The 24,451-nt window shown below is 44.2% G+C and overlaps 1 protein-coding gene across 1 annotated transcript in view; it reads left to right on the top strand.

Moving 5' to 3' along the window:
• GNA12 (G protein subunit alpha 12) overlaps window positions 1-24,451 on the top strand; it is a 117,131-nt gene that overhangs the window by 26,300 nt on the left and 66,380 nt on the right. The window contains exon 2 of the mRNA XM_058285704.1: window positions 16,329-16,544. Coding sequence (XP_058141687.1) covers window positions 16,329-16,544 — 216 coding nt within the window. The remainder of the gene's footprint in view (window positions 1-16,328; window positions 16,545-24,451) is intronic.

The following is a 24,451-nucleotide window of genomic DNA, read 5'->3' as shown; positions in this document are numbered from 1 at the left end:
ATTGCTGTTCCAAGCACACACTAATTGGAAACCAAGGGCCCAGGGACGCCTCTCACTCAGGTCAGCCCTCCGGCCACAAGCGTCCCTCGGGCCTTCTCTGGCCCCCCTTGTGGACAGGGGGCCCCTGCTGGTGGGCAGAGCCATAGCCTCAGGACGCACTGGGTGCTGCCCAGCTCTCCTGCTCATCTCCTCCTTGGCAGTGCGCGGTGACCTCCGTCTCCTCTCGGGTTTCCTTTCCCCTGGTCTGCCTGCCCTCTGGGCATGCTTAGTGCTCTCGTGGTGGAACTTTCCTTGAGGTACAGTAGATATAGGAGATGACCTGGGCTTCCAGTGAGCCAGACGGCAGTATCTCCTTGACGCCTACAGCCCCTTAAACAGATGTCACCGGCTGGGAGCTCGTTTCCTCTGGGAGGGGAACCAGGAGGCAGGAGGCCGGGCGAGGGTCGAGGGTCCTCGCTGGGTACCCTAGGACCTTAGGGGGCTTGAGCTATAGGCGCGTACCAATCTATTTGTTAAGTAAGAAAAATTAAAAACATTACCTCATTGAAAGAGTATTCTGTTTCATCAAAGCTTTTAAATATTTATAATTTTGAAACTTCATTTCATGTGAGAGCTAGAAAACTAACCTCCTAAAATATTGGGGTTGAGGCAATTATATTTTAAAGGTCACTAAGTTCTTTTGATTTTGTAGATGTGTTTACCTTCAAAACCATCTAAAAATTTTGAATAACTGTGCTTAGTTTACCAAATTTGTCACTAGGATCCCCCCCAGCCCCGCGTTATTTAGACGGACCTTGAGGTTTGTGTTCAGTGTGTGGGCGTTCAGGGGGCTCTGGTAGGGCACAGCTGTGACAATGGGCAACAGGACAGGCGCGTAGAATTTGTCCACTTCAGCAAAGGGCCAAGGACATGGTAATGTCTCAGCCCAAGAGCTTTACAAGAAAAAGAAAGTAAGCAAAGGACAACAGTGTCTGAACCGGTTATCATAATTTTGAAAAAAACAAATTTGGGTCCCTAAGGATATTTTCTTACTTGAACACTGAAAATAGCTTTTTCATAATATTATTACCACAGGGATTGACTTAGTTTTCAAGTTTCTAATGAATAGTCTGAAATGCTTGTAATGTTTAAAACTCGAAAGCCTTTTCTGACTAGCCTGTGGTCTTAGTATTACGTTACTAGGGAAACTTGCTGGGACGTTCGCTCCACCCTCAACATAAGTAATGCTCTATTTGTGCAGTGCCAGGTTTCCTTCTGTTCCACGTGGAAGTGAAATGTGGCTTTTCACCAGGTTCTTAATGAAGTTGTTTTGGAAAAAGTGCGTTGGTTCAGTGTGACCTGCTGACTGTTGTTTAGATAATCAGAATCCACTTGACAGGAGCACCAATTCCAGCATTTCAGCGTGGGCTGCTTGAAATACTTCCTTGGCCGTCAGAAACCAACGTAGCACAGTCGTGCTGGCTCAGCAGGCCCTCGATAAGTGTTTTTCTAATTAGAATTTCACTGAGTGTTGCTCATTGGGAGCCTGTCAGTAGAAATAATTTTTGTTTTTACAATCCTTCTTTACTACTACAAAATCTTATTAAATATGGGCAATGCACATTGAGGTAAATTGACTTTATTTTGAGATCTCTTCTCAAATGATTTTTCAAGAAGTCTATATAGTCAACAGAATTTTGTTACAAGTTACTTTAATGGTCATTACATAAAATTTATCTAAGTGAATTATGAGAAGCACATCTCCTACATCTTTTTAAAGTGTTAACACTTCTGGTATTTGTTGGGCCCGAATTGAGAAACTGGAGTTCCTGTAGCTTTGCTCCTCATTTTGTCTTCCTGTCAGTAGAATGCCAGCAGATTCACCTTTGAGCATCACACACTCAAGGTGCTGTGGGATTGGCGTGATGGATGGCCCCAGTTGTATGCATACAGGGTCAAGGTAGTTTTGTGAGAAATAGGATTCAGCCTTCCTACTTCAGGAGCTGAGCCTTCCTTTCTGGATCTGAAATTGTTGTCTGGCCACCCGATCCCACCTGTGCCCAGCCTGGGGCTTCACACCTGCAGTTCCTATGAGTCCGTCTGCTCATGCAAATTCTAAGCTCTTTTTGCCGGGGGAATTCTCTGGTATACATCCACACTAAGAAAAATAAAAGACAGATGACATTAAATTTAATATATTTTAACTCAGTATATCCAAAATATTTTAATTTCAACATGTAATCAACAGCAAGAAATTTAAATGTATTTCACATTCACTTTTCGTACTAAGTCTTTAAAATCCAGTCTGTACTACGTCTTGATTCAAGAATAGCCATATTTCCGCTGCTCAGTAGCCAGCTGTAGTTAGGAGCTGCTGTACGGGACAGAGCCACCCGCAGAATGCTTTAATTCTCTGCTGTGAAGATCACGTATTTGAATAAAGGATTTTACTGCTTGGAAATTAGGCTCAAGCAGGACATGAATTCACTTTCTTCTAATTTAGCCAGGTTTTGCAGCATATCCCATACTTCTGTGTTTTAATTAATTTTTTAAAAAAATTCTAGAGAGCATACCAGAAATGTTGGGTTCTCTAAGGTCAAGCTTTGTGAATGCTGCTTTAACCTCTCCCACAAGACACTGGGTGACCTTGGGCAAATCACTGAACCTCTCAGGCTCTCAGCTCCGTTACTGTGAAGGGTGGGGGCTGAACCAGACGTCTTCATGTGATTATAGTAAATGGATGGTACTTGGGGTTTGGAATTGAAGTTTCCAAGGCTAAATGTTCTAATTTTCGAGTACTGCTTCCAATTGCTGTTCTGTCCTAATGTTTTTTGGAGATTATGTATTTGGGAAGGGAAAGATTGCCTAGGCACAAGTGTGAAAAATACCTCAGCATTTTATTGGATCGCAGGAATTTGGTCTTTTCTATCCCTTTACTGACTGTAAAATTATAGAAACTCTTTAAAAACTGGTATTCACTAATACTGATATTTAATCTGGGAATCAGAGGATTCTGTTGAAATTTTAATGTGGTGTCAGCTTTTGGAAAAGACCTTTGTAAACTGTCCAGTTCACTATGTCTTTTAGCTAGGCAGAAAACCTACAGGGAAAAATGAAATGTCTCCTCAGTTTTTAACTCTGATAAATTACATAAACTTTCTGAAGACTGTGAGAAATCACAGATAATTCCAAATCAAACATGAAAGTGAATTCATTGTGAAAATGAGGCACTATTTCCCAGAAGTCACTGCCCTCCTTAGCTGTTTCCCCACCACCCTCCCGCGAGCCAGCCCGTGTGCCCGCTGGGGCTCCCCCGGGGTTCCTCACCCTTGCTGAGTGCCTCCCTTCTGCCACTCTGCAGCCAGCTAGCCACTTCAAACCGTGCTCGTGGGTCCCTTGTAATCCACAGGTAGGATTTTATTGGTTGTTGTTTTTTTTAAAGTTTATTTATTTCTCTCCCCTTCGTCCCCTTTGTCTGCTCTCTGTGTCCATTCGCTGTGTGTTCTTCTGCATCTGCTTGCATTATCTGGCGGCACTTGGGAAACTGCATCTCTTTTTTGTTGCATCATCTTGCTGCATTAGTTCTCTGTGTGTGCGGCACCACTCTTGGGCAGGCTGTGCTATTTTTCATGCAGGGCGGCTCTCTTTGCAGGGCACACGCCTTGCCCTACATGGGGACGCCCCTGTGTGGCACAGCACTCCTTGTGCGCGGCAGCACAGCGCGTGGGCCAGCTCAGCCCACAGATCAGGAGGTTCTGGGGATTGAACCCTGAACCATCCATATGGTAGATGGACGCTCTATCAGTTGAGCCACATCTGCTTCCCTTATTGGGTATTAGGACTCTTGGTTGACTACAAGAATTGGTTCCAGTGTGGCTAGCCCTGTGTGCTGCATGTAAAGAGGGAAGGAGACAAACTCCTGAACTTTGGTAGTCCTGGCTTTGGAAAGAATTGTTACAGTAATGCATGTGTGTGCTTATATATTCTTTTTCTTTTTAAAGATTTTATTTACCTTCCCCAACCCCCCACCATTGTCTGCTCTCTGTGTCTATTTGCTGTGTGTTCTCCTGTGTTGCTTGTATTCTCATTAGGCAGCTCTGGGAACCGATTCTGGGACCTTCTGGAGTGGGAGAGAGACCCTCATTCTCTTGTACCACCTCAGCTCCCTGGTCTGCTGTCTCTTATTGTCTCTCCTCTGTGTCTCTTTTTGTTGTGTCATCTTGCTGCACCAGCTCTCTGCATGAGCCAGCACTCCTGTGCGGGGCAGCACTCTGTGCAGGCCAGCACTGCACATGGGCCAGCTTGCCCTCACCAGGAGGCCCTGGGTATCAAACCCTAGACCTCTTATATGGTAGACAGGAGTCCAATTGCTTGAGCCACATCTGCTTCCCTATATATATTTTTTTTATTGAGTTAATTTGGACTACATGCACATTAGAGGCATTTTGGTCTTAATTTCTAGTCAGACTTCCTGACTTCCAAAGCCTTTTGTTCCCTCAGTCTTTTGGTTGTGTAGCCAGAGTAGACACCACTCCAACTTTGGGGGAATGCCAGCCTAGGGGTGGTCCCTGTTCAGGCTAATGTTTTGGTTTCGTCAGCTGCAATACCATGCAGTGGTCGGCTTAAACAGCGGGAATTTGTTCGCTCACGGGTGTGAAGCCGGGAAAATCAAGGCATCGTTGAAAGGTGGGCTTTCTTGCTGAAGACTGGCATTCGGGGGCTGGCTGTCAGTGAGCCTTGGTCCTGCACTCCGCTCCCAAATGCCAAGCTACATGGCGGCCTCTTCTGGCCTTTCCTTCTCTTCTGGGCTCCACTGACCTTCAGCCCTTACTTCCCTATGACTTTTTTTCTCTGTCTGAATTTCATTCTGCTTATAAAGGACTAATAAATAGGATTAAGCCTCATCCTGATGGGGGGGGCGCCATACTTTAACTGAAGGAACCTCAGCAAAGGTCCTATTTAAAATGGTTCACACCCACAGGAATGGAAAAAGTTTAAGGACGGGCTTTTCTGGGGTTCATAGCTCCAGACCACTATACTCCATCCTCTGGACCCCAAAAAGACCTGTTCTTTCCATTCATTCATTCCATCACAACATCCCAAAAGCCTTATGTCATTTCAGAACCGAGGCTAAGTACAAAGTTTCTTCAGAATCATTTGTGGGTATGGTCTGTCCTGTGCACAGTCTCCCTCTGTCTGTGGACCTGTGAAACCTAGAGAAATTACCTGCTTCCAAATGCAGTGGAGGGACAGGCATAGGGTAGCATTCCCATTTCCAAAAGGGAGAGATTGGAAGGAAAACAGGGTCACAGTCCCAAACAATTTGAAAAACCAGTGGGACAAACTCCCATTAGGTTCCAAGGTCAGAGAGTCATCTGTGGATCCAGGTTTTGTCCTCTGGGTCTAATGGAGTGGCAGCCACACCCCTTTAAGTGCTTGTTGGGGGGCCGTGCCCTCCCAGGCGGTGGGCTGAAGGCTCCTCACTCCCCGAGCGTCCTCATGGTGGCCAGGCATGGGCCCCACTCGCCGTGCACTTGCCCTGAATGAAGGGGCCCAAGCCCATCCCCTCCACAGGCCCCGCCTTTCCCATACACATGGGTGCACCACTTTCTTGGCAGTCCACACCTCAGCTTCCATGGTTCTATCCTTGACATCACTATTCTTTCAGTTTGTCCCTCCTCTGTCCCTTTCAGTCCACGCTGGCAGTGGTTCTGTTCATAAGATTTTCATATAAAAATTTTCTGACTTTGCATGTATATCATGGGCCAAACCATCAGAGGTAGAACTTTCCACAGCTCTTTCCTGCATAACTGCATCTCCAGGACCGACTTCCCCTGAAATGGCCGACTGGTTTCATGTTCAGTGAAGCCCTCACAGGGAGCCCTGAGCTCCGGAGACTTGTCCAGACACTCAGGGAGGTCCCAGAGGAGCTGCTCTGGCCCTCATCTCAGAGCACACTATCTGGATAGGCTCAGAATTTTCCAAACCATCTCTTTCTGGTCTCTGTGTGCTTAGGCGTTCATTTGTCAGCCTATCCCTTTCAGTGTTTCAATAAAAGCTGCAAGGGGATACCAGGCCACACATTCCACACTTGGAAATCTCTTCAGGTAAATATCCAAGTTCATCGCATTCGAATTCTGCCTTCCACTTGACATCAGTGCTCAATTATGCCAAGTTTTCTGCCACTATAAGAAAAGAATTGCCTTTCCTCTAGTTTCCCACATGTTCATTCTTTCTCTCTAAGGCCTCACTGGAAGGACTGGTAGCATCCGTGTTTCCACCAGCAGTCTCTCACAGCCCTCTGGCCCTTTCTGCCAAGCAGCTCCCAGTTCTCCCAGCCTCCACCCATGACCCGGGTCCACAGCAGCACCCAGTCCCAGTACCAGGAATACCTGGATGATTAGAGTTACCTTCAGAAGCCTCAGGGGAGGGGAAGAAGGGAGAAAACACATTTGAGAGGACGCTGAAATATTCTGGAAGTTAGGGTATGTTTACTTCTTATACATTTGATGCCCTTGGATTGGTATAAGGTTGTGGCCCTTGGAGATGGATTTGTATCAAGCAAGTAAATGCCCTCCTACCCGAGCACAGGCTCTGTGGCCACAGCACTTGGGTCCTCTCCCAGCTTTGGAGCTTACGGACCATACGTGTGACCTTGGCGGTGACCTCTTTGAACCCTGGTTTCCTCATCAGATTACACTGAGCAATTTGATGGGTTAGGGGTTATAAAGCACCTGGAACAGTGATCAGCACCTAGTAAGAGCTAGTAAGTGTTAAATTCGCACCACCCTAGGCCAGCACTGGGGCCTGGTAAGTGCTCAGTGAGGGTTAGCCATTTGAGCAGAGGCAGAGCTGCTGCTGGCTCCTGACCTTTCCCTTCCCCTGCAGTATCTCGTTCAGTCATCAGAGCCTAAATGTCTCGCTAGGCCTTCCTTCAGGGAGTCATTGTTTTATTTATTCTTTTTGCAGAAACCAGGTTTTGTTGGTATTCATGTACCTAGCAGGTTGGAATTCCCTTTGCTTTTGAATGGACAGGTCTCCCAGTAGCCTGGAATGCCCACCCCCAAGCACACAGAAGAGCCAGCGCCAGTGAGCTGGAGGCAGACAGGCAGACAGGAAACCTTCCATCTCCTGCCTCTATCTCCCAGATATACTCAAGGGTTTAGAAAACAGATTAAAACACTAGCACGTTCAGAGATCCCTTGACCACTTGGAGAATGGAGCCCACACCCATCGGAGAGGCCCTTGGGCCTCTCCCCTCGGCCCCCTGCTCTGCCCCCACAGAGACGTGGGCTGCGTCTCCCTCCCCCTCCCCTCTGGACTCAGCACTGATCCTTCCTTGCTCCGGGTGAGGCCCTCTTACCCTGGCCTGGCCGTTTCTTCCCCCAGTCTCACTCCCCCGGCATCTCCCTTCTGTAATTAGCCATTGGTCAAGCTTTCCTGGCTCCCTGCAGGCTGCACGCTGGGCTTCCTCTCCCTGGGAGACCCCTGCTAAACCGGAGGTCCTTGAAGGCGCACGTGGTGCCTGGCACGTGAGAAGCTCTCGGTTCAGGAGCTGGGAATGGAAGGATAGACGGTGAAGAAAGAAAACAGACAGGCAGACAGGAAACCTTCCACCTCCTGCCTCTACCTCTCAGATGTACTCAGCGGTTTAGATAATAGTTTCAAACGCTAGCTTTAGAATTACTGAATCATGCTTAAAGGCTGTATGCCTTCGTGCTCCAGTTTCCTCATCTGTAAAATAGGCATAATAAGAGTCACCTCAGAGTTGTAAAGATTCAGGAGCTAATAGATGTTAAGCATTTTACATAGTTGTGTTGACATGGTAAGTACTTAAGTGATAAACAATGCATGTTATTATGGCATCTCTGCAACAGCCTTTTGGTTGTTAGGTTAGCATGACTTTTCGTTCATTTGACACCTTGATGAGAATGTAAAAGCTTTGCCAAAAAATAACATTTTTGTGACCTTTCTGAGCCTATATTTTCCACAAGATGCCAAGGCCCCAGGTTAGAAGAAACTAGGGCTAATTCAGGAATAAGTTTCTAACAAGCACTTGTGAGGATAAAATCACCACCGCCAGCTGCGCACATCTGATCTCCAGATGAGTCAGAGGGCAGGCGTTGTTGAGCGAATGTCGACCGCGTCTCCCTGTCCATGTCCTTTAGGGTAGAAAATGTCGTGCGGGGGCTCTGTGGTTTCCAGACCTCGCCTTGCCCCCCAAGGCCATCTTGACAAGTTGGGTGCAGATGGTGGTTCCATCTCAGTCAGTCCAGTGACTCTTCCCCCAAAGCACAAAGATTTCCATTTTCCACCCCTGACACAGCTGCACTCCACTCTGTTACCAGTTCTTCACAAAACCCAACTGTTTGCTTTTGTGACACACGGCCTTGTTCCCTTGAATTTGAAGTGGGGGCAGAGAATGGACCGTCCTCTCAGCTTATTGAAAGGGTCTAGCCCAGTGGCTTTCAGTCTTCTTAACTGCAACCCACAGTAAAACATTTCACCATTGGAACCATTGGAACCATTGTGTCTAGACGTGCACTCACATATGCTATGTGTGTATGCATATCTCCATGTGTGGATACAGACTTGAACCAAAACAAAAATTCTGTGCAACGCTACTTGCCTTTACTATCTGTAGTGTACTCAGATATTTGCCATTATATTCTATTTCATTTAAAAAAAAGAAAATCCCACTAAAGCAATTTCATCGTGTGACTCTTGGCTTGCATTTTGAATGTACAACCTGGCATGCTCAGATTTGTTACCTGTTTGGTATGTGCAGGCTCTTTCCTTGGAATACTATTTAGTATCTATCTATTCTCAGAGTTCTTCAGTATCCTCTGTACTTAACAGGAAGACTTCATTTTTCTTAGTACCAGTGTTTGTCTTGATAATATTTAGTTAAATATTCAAAAAAGTTTCTTGGACTTATAGCCAGATACTTGGAAGATTAGAAGAGAAAAAAGTTGGTCCATGTATGGCTTCTGGACGTGATTTCAGAAGTCTCCAGCCTGTGGTTCTTGAGTTCTGAAATGGAGCTTCAGTTTTCACATTCCAGTTGAGGAGCTATGAGGACATCTGAACTGATGCTGAATTCCACACACACACACACACACACACACATTACCTTTTTCTTTTGATTTTTGAGTGTCAGGAATACCTTTTCTAGGCAGCTGAAAACTAATAAAGGTAACTTCTTTTTTTTTCCACGCACTTCCTAAATCTAGAGTTCTTCTTGTAATTCACCTAGTTCCCTGAAATTTTTCCTTGGCTTTCCCATTGTCCCCTTAATTTAAATTTGTCAGAAAGGTGCCCAGATATCACCCTCTCAAACCAGCCCCTGCCCTGCCTGAGCCAGCAGGACTGGCATCCTTCTGGCTGCGCAGACTGGCTCTTGCTGCCGCCCCACCGCCCACTTCTGGTCAGCTCGGCTGCCTCTGCTGCGTGGCTTGGCCTTGCAGCCCATCAGAGGAACCCACTGACCGCTCTTCTGACTTCAGCCCCCAGCACCCTGCAGGCCACCTTGCCCACCACCGAGACTGGATGTAGAGCTCAGACCTTGTTGCCTTCTGTCCTAAACCTTTCCATCATTCCCTTCTTCCTACAGAATAAATTCCAGATTTCTTCTCCCACCACAATCTCTTTAATTTTTATTTTTTTAAAGATTTATTTTATTCATTTCAACCCCACCCCCACCCCCCTTGTCTGCTCTGTGTCCATTCACTGTGTGTTCTTCTGGGTCCGCTTGCATTATCAGACAGCACTGAGAAACTATGTCTCTTTTTGTTGTATCATCTTGCTGCATCAGCTCTCTGTGTGTGTGGTGCCACTCCAGGGCGGGCTGTACTTTTTTCACATGTGATCTCCTTGTGGGGCACACACCTTGCGCGTGGGGCACCCCTACGCAGGGGTGCACCTGCATGGCACAGCATTCATTGCACGCGGCAGCACTGTGCGTAGGCCAGCTCACCACACGGATCAGGAGGCCCTGGGTTTGAACCATGGGTCCTCCGTATGGTAGGCGGACGCCCTGCCAGATGAGCCACCTCCGCTTCCCAACCACAGTCTCTTTAATCTGCCGCCCTGCCATGGGGCTTTTCCTCTGATCACAATGTTTGTCTCTGATGATGTGACTGCACACCCTCTCGTGATGCCCTGCTCCTGTGCTCGTATGGAGAACTGTCTCAGAGCAGGAGCCATGCTGACCACTTACTGTTGCGGTTTTCCCCGATCCCTGGCACTTTTCTTTGCACGGGTGAGCTCTCGGCATGGTGGCCGATAGTACTGCTCAGGGGGTTTCCTAGGGAAGGAGCCCAGCCTCCGGGAACCATGCCTTCGTCCCGTCAGCCAGATGTGGCGCGGGCTGGGGGCCAGCGTGACTGCGCTAGAAGGCCATCCAGTAGGTGTGACGAAGAGAACGGGTGCTTTGTCGGTTTGTCTGCTTGCTGCTTCACTTTTTCACTTTTTCTCTGACCCTTAAATTAGATGTCCTGTACTTCAGTTTTGGAAACTAAGAGGAGCTCTTTGTCTTTGCCCGCTGGATTCATTATGTAAAGAAATACATCCTGCTTATGTTGCTGGCACCGTTTTTTTTACTTGGGTGTTGGCCAGAGGGCAGCAGCTCAGCCTAGTGGGTTTGGAAAATAAGAGCTTTCTGAGTACACAGGCGATGCGTGATGGGGCAAAACATTAAAGACCGTCACGACTTTTAAAAACATGACTGTTTTCATTCTATAGAAAAAGCTAATTTTATCTACAAGCATCTTATGTTTTTCTTAGCTTTAGTATTTATTATGGGAAGATTTTAGCAAGGAATGACTAAACTAAAAAGATTTGGTTTGATTAGGGGCTAAAGTAGCAACATGTATTTTGAAATGAGATAAGAAGATTTGCAATTCTTGGTTTTTAGCCAGTAAAACTGACATACACCCCTCTCTCCCAACCTCTACCCCAACAGACAGGGTATCTTCTTTGACTAGAAATTTTAATTGCTGGAATTATAAATTATCTTTAAAATGTACTCATCAGACAACTTGAAGGGTTATATCGTATTCCGATAAAGTAATCAAACTACTTGAGACATTCACTGTTTATATTTGGCAACTGAAAAATGTTTATTGAAAAAAGAATTAACATTTCAGTAACACTGTTGCTGAAGAACTTCCACTGTAGTCACTAAAGAGACAAGTAAATTGTCTGCTGCCTTCAGTTGTTGTTTTTTTTCCTTTTTCTTTTGAGTGTATTTGGGTTTTAGGATTTTCTTGACTTTTTTGTTTTACGAGATGAGCCTTTTAGTGGGAAAGGGTGGGGTTCTGTTATTCTAGTCTGCCGGGTATGTCAGTACAGGTATCTTACTTTTAAGACATGAGCAATTCTGTATAATGATGGTAAAATGTGTAACTCCCAGTTCTGCGTAAACACGATGTTGCCAAGGATCTTGAGCTCCCAAGAGTTTGCAGCTCTTAAAAAAAAAAAAAGTCAGATTTTAAGCAGATGTCCCAAAGAAAATTTCCCTAGAACTCAGTTTTGGATAGTTGGCAGAGAGGAGATTTGAATTGAATAATTTAAAGGGGGAAGAGAGAGAATTTTTTTTCTTGATGCCTATTTCCTCCAAATGAAGTGAAAAAGAAATAGAAAATGTTATAATTCAGAGTTCATTAGTAGTTATGCCAACTTCCTTGAATTTTAAAAAAGAGAAATGAGAAGTCTGCTCTTCGTGTTTGTGTGAAATTAATTTGGACCAGCTCCAGCTTGCGTGGGTGGCAGTGTGCAGAGGGAACACACACTGCCTTTGGAAGACCAGCTCTTTCTTTGAGAGCCCAAGCTGTGCTCACGCAGACTTAGGGAAGGTCTGGTTTGTGCAGTGTTGAACTAGCTTCCTTAGCCATCATCCACCTTCCCTGTGCGTGCTGGTTCCCTGCCTCCATCTGTGATCTAGAACAACGGAACTCCCAGCTCCTGTAGGTGCAAGCGAGCTTGTGAGTGGGCTGTGCTCCTTGTAAAGGCAAACGTTTTTGTGTGTAAAAGAGCACGGAAGCCTTCTCCTGTGGGCCACCTCAGATTGGCCGTGTTTGAGTTGTAAGAGCAGGGCCATCGCGCATGGGCGTGCTGGTTGCTGAACAGACAGAGAGGGCAGGTGGAGGCAGAAAACCTGTCCAGGCTGCCTTCACTGGCTTTTGGGGCTGCGCCTGCCTGGACAAAAGGAGCCTTTTTCTGATTTGTTCAGAGGTACCCACGACCTTTTGCCAGAAAAGTACAATCCAAGGATCTCACTGTAGAAATCCTTCTGTAAGTGTGGGTTGTTTTTGATGTGCTTAGTGTGAAAAATATGACACCTCTTTGAATTCTTCAACTTCTTAGATTGTGTTCTTTTGGGAAAGTAGGAATTTGGCTTGGTTTATTCAAAGATAATGGGGAGATGGGAAGGCTATCGAGACAGCAATATGGGGAGGAGAGAAAAGGGAGGAAGGAAAGTAGAGGATTCATTTAGAATGTATTTTCCCTCTTCATAGGTTCTAAGTTGTTACCATTTGTTTAAATCAACCCATACGTCAAAAAGCTTAGCTCGAGACCCTGTTGAGTTTGCCAAGCCTTACCTTACTTATCCTGCTACATTCTGTTCCTTCTAGTAACCGTCCATTTCCATGCCCCATAGTTAGCACACGTATTGCCATGAGTGTTAACTCTCTTTTAACTTTTTATTTTGAAATAACTTCAGATTCTTAGTAAGTTGCAAAGATACTACAGAGAAATTATCAGCCAGTTTTTTCCCAGTGGCTGCATTTTACCTAACTGTAGTACAATATAAAAACTAGGAAACTAGCATTGCTGTGGTGCATGTGTATAGTTCCGTGCCATTTGGTCCCCTGCGTGGGTTCCGGCCGCCGACACCACAGTCAAGATACAGAACTACCCCCACCATGGAGACCGCCCAGCTTCGCTTTTCTCATGCCTGTCCCCCTTCTTCCTCCGTCCCTAACCCTGGCAGCCACCATTTGTTCTCCATCTCTGTAATATCATCTCCAGAAGGTTATGTAAATGAAATCACACAGGACATGACCTTTTGGTGGGCTCTTTTTACTTGGTGCAGTCTTCTTGGGATCCAGCCAGGCTGTGGCGTGGCAGCCACGGGCTGTTCCTTTTTGTGGCTGAGTAGAAGTTTGTGGTCTGAATCTACCAGTTTTCAGCCCTTCACATTGAAGGGCATCTTGTTTGTTTCCAGATTTTGGCTATTAAAAATAAAGCTGCTGTGAACAAGCATGTACAGGTTTCTGTGTGAACATAAGTTTTCATATATCTGGGATAATTGCCCAAGAGATTGATAAGTAAGTATATATTTAGCTTTTTTTAAAGAAACCATCACATTATTTTCAGAGTGGCTATACCATTTTTACATTCCCACTAACAGTGTATGAGAGGTGGCATTTCTCTGCATCCTCGCCAGCACTAGTTGGTTACTTTTTAAAAATTTTGGCTGTTCTCCTTGGTGTATAGTGATTTCTCTCTGGGGTCTTAATAGCTGGTGATGTCAAACATCTTTCATGTGCTTATTCACCATCGGTGAAACACCTCATATCGTTTGTCCATTTTCTACTTGGATTGTTTTATTACTTTGAGCTTTGAGAGTTCTTTATATATTCTAGATATGAGCCTTTTGTCAGATATGTGATTTGCAGGTGTTTTCTCTCAGTCTGTAACTACTCTTTTCATCCTCTTAAGAGGGTCTTTTGCAAGGCAAAAGTTTTGAATTTTAATGGTCCAATTTATTGATATTTTTCTTTTATGAATATGTGTCATGTTTAAGAATTCTTCACCATGACTTCATCCCAAAGATTTTCCCGTATGTTATAGTTCTACATTTTTTACTTAATTTTTATGTAAGGTTTAGAGTGAGGTTCCTTTTTTCTTTTTGATCTATGGATGTCCATTTGTTGAAAAAGTGTTCTTCCTCCATTTAATTGTTTTTATATCTTTGCAAAAATCAGGTGACAGTACTTGTGTGGGGCTGTCTCTGGCTCTCCTCTCTGTTCCATTGGCCTGTTTCTATCCCTTTGCCAAAACTACATAGTCGTAATTACTGTACTATCTGTAGAAGTCTTAAAATTGGGTACCATCATTCCTCTCACTTAATTGTTCTTTCTCAAAATGTTTTAGCTATTCTAGTGCCTTTCCATGTAACTTTTACAATAATCATATATGTCTACAAAAGATCTTGCTGGGATTTTGGTAAGACATGTTAAAACTGTATACCAATTTGGGGAGAATTGATATCTTTACTGTGTTGAGTTTTCCAATCCATGAACACAGTATGTCTCTACTTTATTTACATTTTCTTTTATTTATTTCATCAGCATTTTGTAGTTTTTAAGATACAAGTCCGTATTGGACATCCTTCATTAGTTTTATGATTAGGTATTTCTTGGGTTGTTTTTTTTTTAATGATTGTTAATGGTATTATATTTTTTATTTCAGTTTCCACTAGTTCATTGTTAATTATAGAAAGACATTGATTCTTGCATGTTGATTTTATTTCCTGCAACTTTGCTGAATTCACGTATTTGTCCTAGGAGTTTGGGGAGTGGATTCCTTTAGACTTCTATGTAGATTATTACGTCATATACAAATAGGAAGGTTTTTTTCTTTTTCTCAGCAGTATGCCCTTTATTTCTTTTTCTTGCCTTCTGTTGGTTAGAACTTCCAGTACTATGTTGGATATCAGTGGTAAGAGCAGATATCCTTGCCTTGTTCCTGATCTTAGAGGGAAAATATTCAGTCTTTCACCATTAATTATGATGCTAGCTATAGGTTTTTGTAGATGGTCTTTATCAAATTGAGGAAGTTCTCTATTCCTAGTTTTTGAGAGGAAATGGGTGAGTGGGTGTTAATTTTTTATCTATATGTCCTGTTACTGTAGCCAAATTCTAGGTTTCTAGACATCAGACACTGCTGCATCATGGACCTTTTGTTTTCCCTGCAGTGCCTAGCTCAGTGCTTTGTGAAGAACAAGCCTTGAGCAGGTATGTGTGGGTTGACAGAGCTAGAGCCTGGTCCCCAGTGCAGATGAGGAAAGGACTCGTGGGCTCTGACCAGGCAGTCCTGCTAGCTAGTCTGGAGGAGAGGTTGGAGCTGCTCATGGTGGTCATCACCAGCCTTCCAGGCCTGCAGAAACTAAAATTCAGACTCTACACTGATGCTACAGCAGAGAGATGAAGGAGGCAGAATTGATTCATAGACTTTGCCCCAAAGATTTGAAATGAAGTTTTTTAGGCTAAGTGCCGAGGAAAAACCACTGATTTGTATGTTTTTCATGGGTGAATTGTAGGGTATGCGTGTTATATTACCCAAGCTGTTACTCTTGTTTGTAAAGGTAAGTGCCAAGGAGGCAGGGCTGTGCCGCAGACGGGGTAGCTCTTGGTCTGCTCCGTATCCCTGCGGACTGCTCCGAGAAGGGGAGGGCTTTTCCAGATGGAAAGGCGTATGCCCTTTTCTGCCTTTGGAGAGCCCTCCTCTACTCTTCCTCACCCCGGGCTTGGTGGTGGCAGGAGCATTCAGCGTGTCGTGTCCCCCAGAACTCAGAACCTCTCTTAGAGGCTGTGTTGCAGGTTTCTAAGAGTGATCCAGCAGCCCTCCTTCTACAGCAAGGCAGTTATCCCAGAGACAGGAGGTTCCACATCCTAGCTGCTCTCCCTGACACTATTTCAGTTTAGGCTCTTTCTCCATCCCCTTGACCCTGACCATGAAGTTTTTATTTAAAAAAAAAAAAAAGGCAGAAAATACTGACTTTATTTTTTAACAGTGAGGAGATGCTCAAAAGAAAGAAAACTAGCCTCCCATCATCACAATCAATAGTGACATTGAATCTAGAAAACCATCCCCAGGCTCCTGTGTCATGGGCAGGCCACTTGACCTGGGTCGTGTGTGAGTCTCCTCTTGTCCCACGTGTTGTTGGTTTCATGTATGTGCATGTTCTCCCATCCACTCACATGTGGAGCAAGCCATTGTATCCTTCTGGTATTGCGAGCTGCAGGTGTCCACGGTAATGAGTCAGACTTGCATCTTGTGGACTTGTGGTTCACTTCCGAGCATTCGCTTGGCTTCCTTACCCTCCATTGTTGCCTCTCAGTTGAGTGGTAGCAAAAGGCAAACCTATTTGTGGGGCATGTAAATACAGCTGTTTTGATAAGGTAGTGTTCCTAGGAACTAAGACATTCATGCTATTGGCAAAACAAGCCAGCAGACTGATACCTGGCTGGTAGCATGTGAGTTGTATGCTTTTTGACAATTGGCTCCCCCTATTCAGCACAATTAAATCCTCTTTTTTTTTTTTTTTTTTAATTTTCTAGGGCTCAAAAGTACTTGTTGATGCACGAGACAAGCTTGGTATTCCTTGGCAGTATTCTGAAAATGAAAAGCATGGGATGTTCTTAATGGCCTTTGAGAACAAAGCAGGGCTGCCGGTGGAGCCCGCCACCTTCCAGCTCTACGTGCCTGCTCTGAGTGCGCTCTGGAGGGACTCTGGCATCAGGGAAGCCTTCAGCCGGAGGAGTGAGTTCCAGCTGGTGAGTGGGCCCTCTTTCTGGCGTTCCTGGTAGTTATTTACATGGCTGGTTTTGACATTGAATAGAATTTCCTTTAAAACTATGTGAAATTACAAGCAGGGTAGAAATTGCTGTAAATCCTAATGATCAACAACAAAAACACAGGATGAAAGCAAATTAAGCTTTCTCAATGGTTCAAGAGGGAGCAAAATTAATTCATTCCAGCTAGATAAATGTTTTGTTCAAGGAATAAGATGGTTGCTTAAAATATTAAAGATTGATGCAACTCAAGAAAATAAAATTCTTTAGAAGATCTTATTCACAGTAGAGAATTATTGTCCCTTAACATAACTTTCCAGCTTGTGATGTATGAATGCTAACAACTAATTAATGTTTTCAGATCACCATCTTGATAAGTTTATCTGGACTCTTCCAAGTTATTCCCTTTGAATTCTTTCCTTCCATTTTCAGATCTGAAAGTTTCAAAAAGGCTATTGATGTAGGATATGAGTCTATATATAGAAAAGTTTGAGTGTTTCGCCTTTTTGCTTTTTTTATTACATTCAATATTAACTGTATACAAAGAGAAGTGTCATATTTATCCTATCACTAGAGTAGATGTCAAGAGCTGATATTAAAGCCCACCCAGCGTGTGCAGAGATGCCACAGGCTCGCATATCCATTTTCCCCAAGTAACCAGGACCCCTTTATTTCTAGTTTTGCTATAGTATGGCTTTGTTTTTAAACAGTGCAATCTTGAGTTTTACCTGTTTTCAAATTTCATATTAATGGTATACTGTATGTATTCTTCTTTGAGTGTTTCCACTGACATTATGAGATTTATTCTCATGATGTTTGTAGCTGTGGTTCTGTCATTTTCACTGACATACAGTATTCCACTGTATGGCTATTCTCTGATTCATCCATTCTCTCACTGGTGTCCTTTTGAATTGTCTTCCATATTTTGATATTACAAATGAAATTGCTGTACTCTTTCTTGCATATCTCCAGATGGACCTGGAGTTTCTCTTGGAGTAGAATTGCTGGGTCATAGGGCATGTGCATCTTCATATGTACAAGATATTGCTAAATTATTTTTCAAAGCAGAGTTCCCGTTGCTTCCTCGTTCTTGCCAAGATTTAATATTATCAGACTTGAAAAATGTTTCATTGCGTCTCATTATGGTTTGAGATTTCCCTGATTATATTCATTGGTTATATGTGTTTACTCTTCTGGGAAATGGCCTGTCTTGCCCTTGCCTATTGTTGTCTCCTGAGTTACAGGTAGTTTTCTCATTCACTGGTGGAGATCGCATATGCGTTGCCTTATAATCCTGGTTCCTGTGTACTCTTTACACAGTTATTCCTAGTGTTAACAGTTTATACCACCATATTGCCCTTATCAAAATCAGGAAATTACAACTGGTACAATACTATTAATTAAACTATAGCTCTTATTGAAATTTAACCAATTTCCCCTCGAATGTCCTTTTTCCATTCTAGGATCCAATCTGGGATTCCACATTACATTTAGTCCATCTTCTTGGTCTCCTCCAATCAGTGATGTTAGTTCTCTGTCTCTCCTTGTTTTTTATGACTTTGGCACTTTTAAAGAGTACTGGTCTGTTATTTTATATAGTGTACCTGTGTTTGGGTTTATTTGATGTTTTCTCTTGATTAGATTGAGGTGATGCATTTTTGGCAAGAAAACCACGAAAGTGACGTTGTCCCTTTCTCAGCGGGCACATGCTACATTTCATCTGATTACTGAGGATGGTAGCCTTTATCATTCAGTGAAGGCGGTGTTTGCCAGATTTCTCCATTGTAAAGTTACTGTTTTTCTCTATGTTGTTAATCAGTATCTTGAGGGAGATACTTTGAGACTATGCATCTATCCTGTTTCTCCTCAAGCTTTTGCCCACTAATTTTTTTTTTAAATAACACTTTTTTTTATTAAAGTTAATAGATCACATAGAATGTTATATTAGAAAAACATGAGGTTCCCATATAACCCACACCCCACTCTCCCACCCCCATCAATTTTGTAAATTGTCTTTTTTTGAAAATACATACATCACAAAAAAGGTTACATTATAAAAAACATAAAAGGTTCCCATATACCCCCCATCCCCCCCCACTCCTCCCACACCAACAGCCTCCCCCATCATTGTGGCACATTCATCGCACTTGGCAAACACATTTTGAAGCGCTGCTGCACCACGTGGATAATAGTTTACCCTGTAGTTCACACTCTCCCCCAGTATATTCAGTGGGTTATGGCAGGATATATACTGTCCAGCATCTGACCCTGCAATATCATTTAAGACAACTCCAACTCCCAAAAATGCCCCCTCATCACATCTCATCTTCTACTCCCTGCCCTAAGCAACTACTGTGGCCATTTTCTCCCCATCAATGATACAGTTTCTTCTATTAGTAGTCACAGTAGTTTTATAGTAGAATATCAGTAAATCCACTCTACTCCATATTTTATTCCTTGATTCTGTGGGCCCTGGGATGGTGATGTCCACTCCATCTCTAGATCAAGAGGGGGCTTATATTCCAAGTGGATGATGGATGCAATTCCCTGCTTGCATTTGTAGGTAATCTCAGTTTCCTGGTGTGGTGGTTGACCATCTTCACCTCCCTGTTAGCTGACCTGTGTAAGTCCAACGAACCAGAGAGTAGGAGTTGCAACTCTGCTGAGTCTCAGAGCCCAGCTGGCACGTGAACAGTCCAGAGATTCAAGTTTCCTGAGTATACACCAACCCTAGCACTAACCAAAGGTTCAGTAGAAGTGACAGAAGAGACATGTGTAGAAAGGTCACATCTGAGTCTAACTCCATCACACTCAGGGACACAAATTCCAAAGTAGGGCCCACTGACATGGTACGAACTCCAGAGCTATCTGCCATGACCATATCCCTGTGGGTCTCCATAGCCCTCAGGAGAACCAGTACCTGGGGTTGTATCCACTTTGGCTGTTTCTGGGGTCCTCCTGAGGAGTGTGTAAGCGTGACCCCTCTGATGACCTCCTGACTATTTTTTGAAGGCCCTTAGCCATATAGACCCATTTGTCTTTGCCATTTCCCCCTTTTATTCAAGGTCAAAAAGCAGTTTTTTAACACATGATCCTAAATGTGGGCTGAGATAGTCTTCTGATCTGAGTTGACCAGTTGATGCTTGGTAGTAACCCCTCGGCGCCAGGGAGGCTCATCCCTGGGAGTCATGTCCCACGCTGGGGGGAATGTAATGCATTTACATGCTGAGTATGGTTTAGAGTGTTCGCCCACTAATTTTAATATCATTCGTGGAACTTGAGAATGGCATTTTTATTAACCTTTTTTCATTTTCACATTCTTTCTCAAGTTTGCTTTAAAAATAAAGTGAAAGAGTCAAAGAAATAGATGTGATTGGCATAAAAAGAAAATTTCATCTTTTCAAGGATAGGGATATTAGAAACAATCAGGGAATAAGAATTAATATCTAAGTGTGGAATTTGGGTTGAAGCCCCTTTCCTCCCACACTCATCTACACATGGTCTGGTAATGAAGGTTCTAGTCCATTCAGAGCTTGAATGGAAATTGCTGTTGTTAATTGAGAATTGACCAAAGCAGGAAATATAAACATCCAGAGATGATTTTTTGTAACTGATTGTGATAAGTGTTCTACCTAGGATATTCATGTGGTGGGATGGTTTTGTCAGACTTTTGTCTTGTGCCTACTCCAGTGGGTACTGTGTTGTAGAGCTGGAAGGGACCTGAGTTTAGTTACTTAGGCACTCTTATTTTTACAGATATGGAAATAAGCTCAGAGAGGTATGTGGCTAGTTGAAGGGCACATCTTCCTGGTAATCACAATGGGAAACTTGGGCGTAAAGGCTAGTCTGCATTTTTCTCCCTGTATGCATCATCCATTCATTCATTAAACATATATGGAACACCTTCTGTGTGCTAGACACTGAGCTCTATGCTGGGGTACAGTAGTGAGTAAGACTGCAAATGGGTCCTGTCCCCAGAGAGCTTTTAATTGAGGTGTAAAAGTGACGTTTGATTAGGGCAAGGGCACAACTAGATGGATCAGCAGGTGGCCTTTGTTTGATCTTGTGCCTCAAGCAGCAAGGCTTTCCTATGATGGGCTGCCTGAAAAGCAAACTGTTGAAATCAATTTTATATATATATTAAGGTTTAAACAGTTTTTAATTTTATATCTTAAAGACTATGATAACCTAGAGCAAGGATTACAGCACTAATTTTTTTTGTTTATTGTGTAGTGGGTGCATAGGTTTGTTATTATACTTGGTGCTTTTTGATTCTTTCTTATAAAAAGAAATTTATAGACCATTTTATTAAAATACCTGGATAGTAGACCCTTAATAATACTAATTGTCAAGATATGCAATTACAACAAAGTCTAAAGATCATAAGCATCTTAATCCAATGGTGTCAGTGTCCCCTCCCTGCCCCCTTCAGTAGGACCCTGGTTTTCTTCTCTTCAAATCTTTTTCTTCATGTCAGAAACCTTCCCAGGGTGATGTTTCAGCAACTTGTGTCCCCCCCCCGGCCCCCGGCGAGCTGTCTAGTCTTGCACAGTCTCTAGTGGCCAGAGCGCAGCTGCCTGGAGAAGTGCCGTCCACCAGGGACAGTGCTAGCTTCTCTTCCCACTCCAGTCAGGGACAGAAGCAGAAATGGAGGAAGAGAAAGAGGCGTCCAGGGCTTCCCTTGTCACCATCCTTTCTCCTCTCTCAGGAGGAGGTCGCGCCACCCGTTTCCTTATGAACCACTCGCTGCTACAGATTCACTGATGTGTGTCTCTTTTACATGCAGGGTGTGATGTAACTCTGCACCACATCTTTTCATTAATATCATTAATAAATATCATTTACTGAAGACATAGCAGGATACTAACCAGAGAGGTTTTTGCCACGAGAATAGCTGATATGAGTACTGTCTATTTCTATGCCCCTTTTTTTATCAACGAGGATTTGGAATTTTTAAAACACATCTTGCAAATTTTCATTAATGTGCTTCTGACACAACATATTGACAGTGTTTCCATGATTTATCTGCTTCCTCTTACCCCTTTCCATTTAGGGATCTAGCCACACTGTTGCCTTTGTTTATCACTCCTGCTCTGATAGTGACCCTCCACTTTGTACGTCTGCGTCCTTCTGCCATGCAGGGTGACAGGCGTCCATTGAGTGAGCCTTTCCCTGCTCCTGGCACTGTGCTCAGGGCTGGGAAGGCCAAGCCCCCAGTTCCTCAAAGAGCTGGGACAGAAAGACTGACGTGCAATCCAATAATTGTAAATACAGTGTGTTAAATATAAATACGCTGACTCCATTAGACATAAAGGGGACAAGTGGGTGATTCTACCTGGGAGGAAGGGATCGAGGCAGATGTTTTTGGAAGTGCTTTTCTAAAGCTTGAGTAGGAAGTGGCCAGGAGGACAGTTAGGGGGTTGGGTGGCAGAGGGTGAAAGCACGTGGCAGCTGCAGAGTTTCAGCAGGCCTGGGAGAGCAGTTGGTGCTGGGACTGGAGCACCAGGCAGGAGCGTGAGTGGCCTTGCACCTTCTGTGTGCTCTCAGCTAACTGCAGGGAACAGTGCCGTAAGCAGGGACTTTATTGGCTCAATACTGTAAAAGTCCAGGGAATGGTGGGGGCTTTGGGTGCAGTTTAACTGTTTCTGTGCTGTTTTCTTGGCTTAACACACTTTTCTGTGCTCGCTCATTTTTGGGCCTGGCTGCGCTGTGGTTGCAGAATGGCAGCAGCAGGGCAAGGTCTCACCCAGAGCAAGGAGGAGACCAATCACTGCGACCCTCGGAATTAATCACTGACCAGGGAAATGCTACACGTGCGCCGGCCTCGGCTTGGGTTAATTCTCCAACCCTGCAGAAATGGGAACTGCATCTGTATGCTGCACAGGTGGGGAGAGGGAGGGGCCTGGCGGGAGAGGGGTGGCTATATAGCCATGCTTATGAGCTGGTCATTGTCCTGTGGGCAAAGACCCCACAAGGTGTTGAAAAAGAATAACTTCGGATTTTCAGTTGTTTCCAGGAATCATTGCCAGTGGTATAAAAAATGGCCTGAGGGGGTGAGACTGGAGGGAGAGCCAGTCAGTGGCTTGCTTAAAAGTCCAGGCATGAAGCCGGGAGGACTTGACCTAGGGCGGTTTGTCGGACGCCTCACCTCAAGTCTTATGTCCTTCTACTGGTTTTTTTCCTGGCTAATCTTTTGAACAACTCTGCTTGTTGTTTGTTGTGTAGTGGATGCATAGGTTTGTTATTATATCACTGTTATTTTCATCATCCTTCTTTCCTCCCAACATGGCTTTGTGAGCAGCTGCGAAAATTAATAGGTATAAACTTCCCTGCATAAATGGAATCAGTTTTTGCTTTACATAATGTGCACCTGAAATGGTGCTAATCAACTAAACTTAACTTCGTTTTTGGAGTTGGATCAGACATCTCTCCTTGTCGAAGGGAGTGAGTGGGTAATTATCCCCAGAGCTTTGTACCTGTGTTAGAACCCTCTCTTGACTTCCTCTTGTCCAGTGATGTTGACTTCCTGTTGTCCAGTGATGAGCCAACCATTTGTCCGGTTCAGAATTGAGGAGGCCCTGATGTGCACAGAGAGCATAATCTCTTTGCTTTTCCTCTCCAGTGATACTTGGATGTTTAAAAATAAAAATAAAAATCACTGAATTGTGAATTATTTTTTACATCCTTTTTATTCTTATTTAAGTGGCAGACACTGTGATTTTTTGGAAATATCTCTCTTTTTCTTACTTTGGAAGATGGATTTGGAGACTCTCTTAGTTTGCCAAAGGGCTGCCAATGCAAATTACCTGAAATGGGTTGGCTTTTATAGTGAGGATTTTATTTAGGGTAAAAGGTTACAGTTCCAAAGCCATGTTGTGACCAAATCCAGGCATCATTAAAGATGCTTTCTCAGGCGGCAGACTTGGCCCAGTGGTTAGGGGTCCATCTACCACATGGGAGGTCCGTGGTTCAATCCCCGGGCTTCCTTGACCCATGTGCAGCTAGCCCATGCGCAGTGCTGATGCGCACAAGGAGTGCCATGCCACGCAGGGGTCTCCCCACGCTGGGGAGTCCCATGTGCAAGGAGTGCGCCCCGGAAGGAGAGCCGCCCAGCGCGAAAGAAAGTGCAGCCTGCCCAGGAATGGCGCCGCACACACGGAGAGCTGACACAACAAGATGACGCAACAAAAAGAAACACAGATTCCTGTGCCGCTGACAACAACAGAAGCGGACAAAAGAAGACCCAGCAAAGTAGACACAGAGTACAGACAACTGGGGGGGGAAGGGGAGATAGATAAATATAAATAAATAAATAAATAAATAAAATCTTTTTTAAAAAAAGATGCTTTCTCACCAAAGTCAGCTCCCTGGAGGCCTGCCACGTGGTGAAGATGGCTACCCATCTCTGCCAAGGTCCCTGCTTTCCCCTCCGGAATATTCCATCTCCTGTGGGCAGCCAGGCATAGGGCTTGTATCTTTCCTGTCCTCTCTCTCAGCTGCTCTGCTTTCTCCCCAACTTCGGTTGTGAGCTATCAGGCCTATGGCTCGTCTCTTCAGCCTTGAGCTGCTCCATGGGCCCAGCCTCTTGGGGGCTTCGTGCTTAAGCTTTGGCTGCTAGCAGTCCTTGAGTCCTCTTTCAACTGCCAGGGTCAAAAATAGCAGTCCTTTCTCTTTGTCTCCATTTGTATCAGACCCAGCAAAAGGATGGAGATCCAAGCTAGCTCATGCATCACTGGTATAGTCCAATCAAAAGGGCCCCACATCCACAGGAATGGATTAGTTCAAGAACATAATCTTTTTCTTTTTGAGATTCACGAAAGAACTTTAGACTGTCACAGAGACTTAGGAGAACTTATGTTTATACTTGCAAGATGACTTTTTATGTAGAG

Source organism: Dasypus novemcinctus, chromosome 23 (assembly GCF_030445035.2).
Source record: "Dasypus novemcinctus isolate mDasNov1 chromosome 23, mDasNov1.1.hap2, whole genome shotgun sequence".
NCBI classification, from domain to species: domain Eukaryota; kingdom Metazoa; phylum Chordata; class Mammalia; order Cingulata; family Dasypodidae; genus Dasypus; species Dasypus novemcinctus.
Note: the sequence above shows the minus strand (reverse complement) of the source record. Positions and strands in the feature narration are given on the sequence as shown.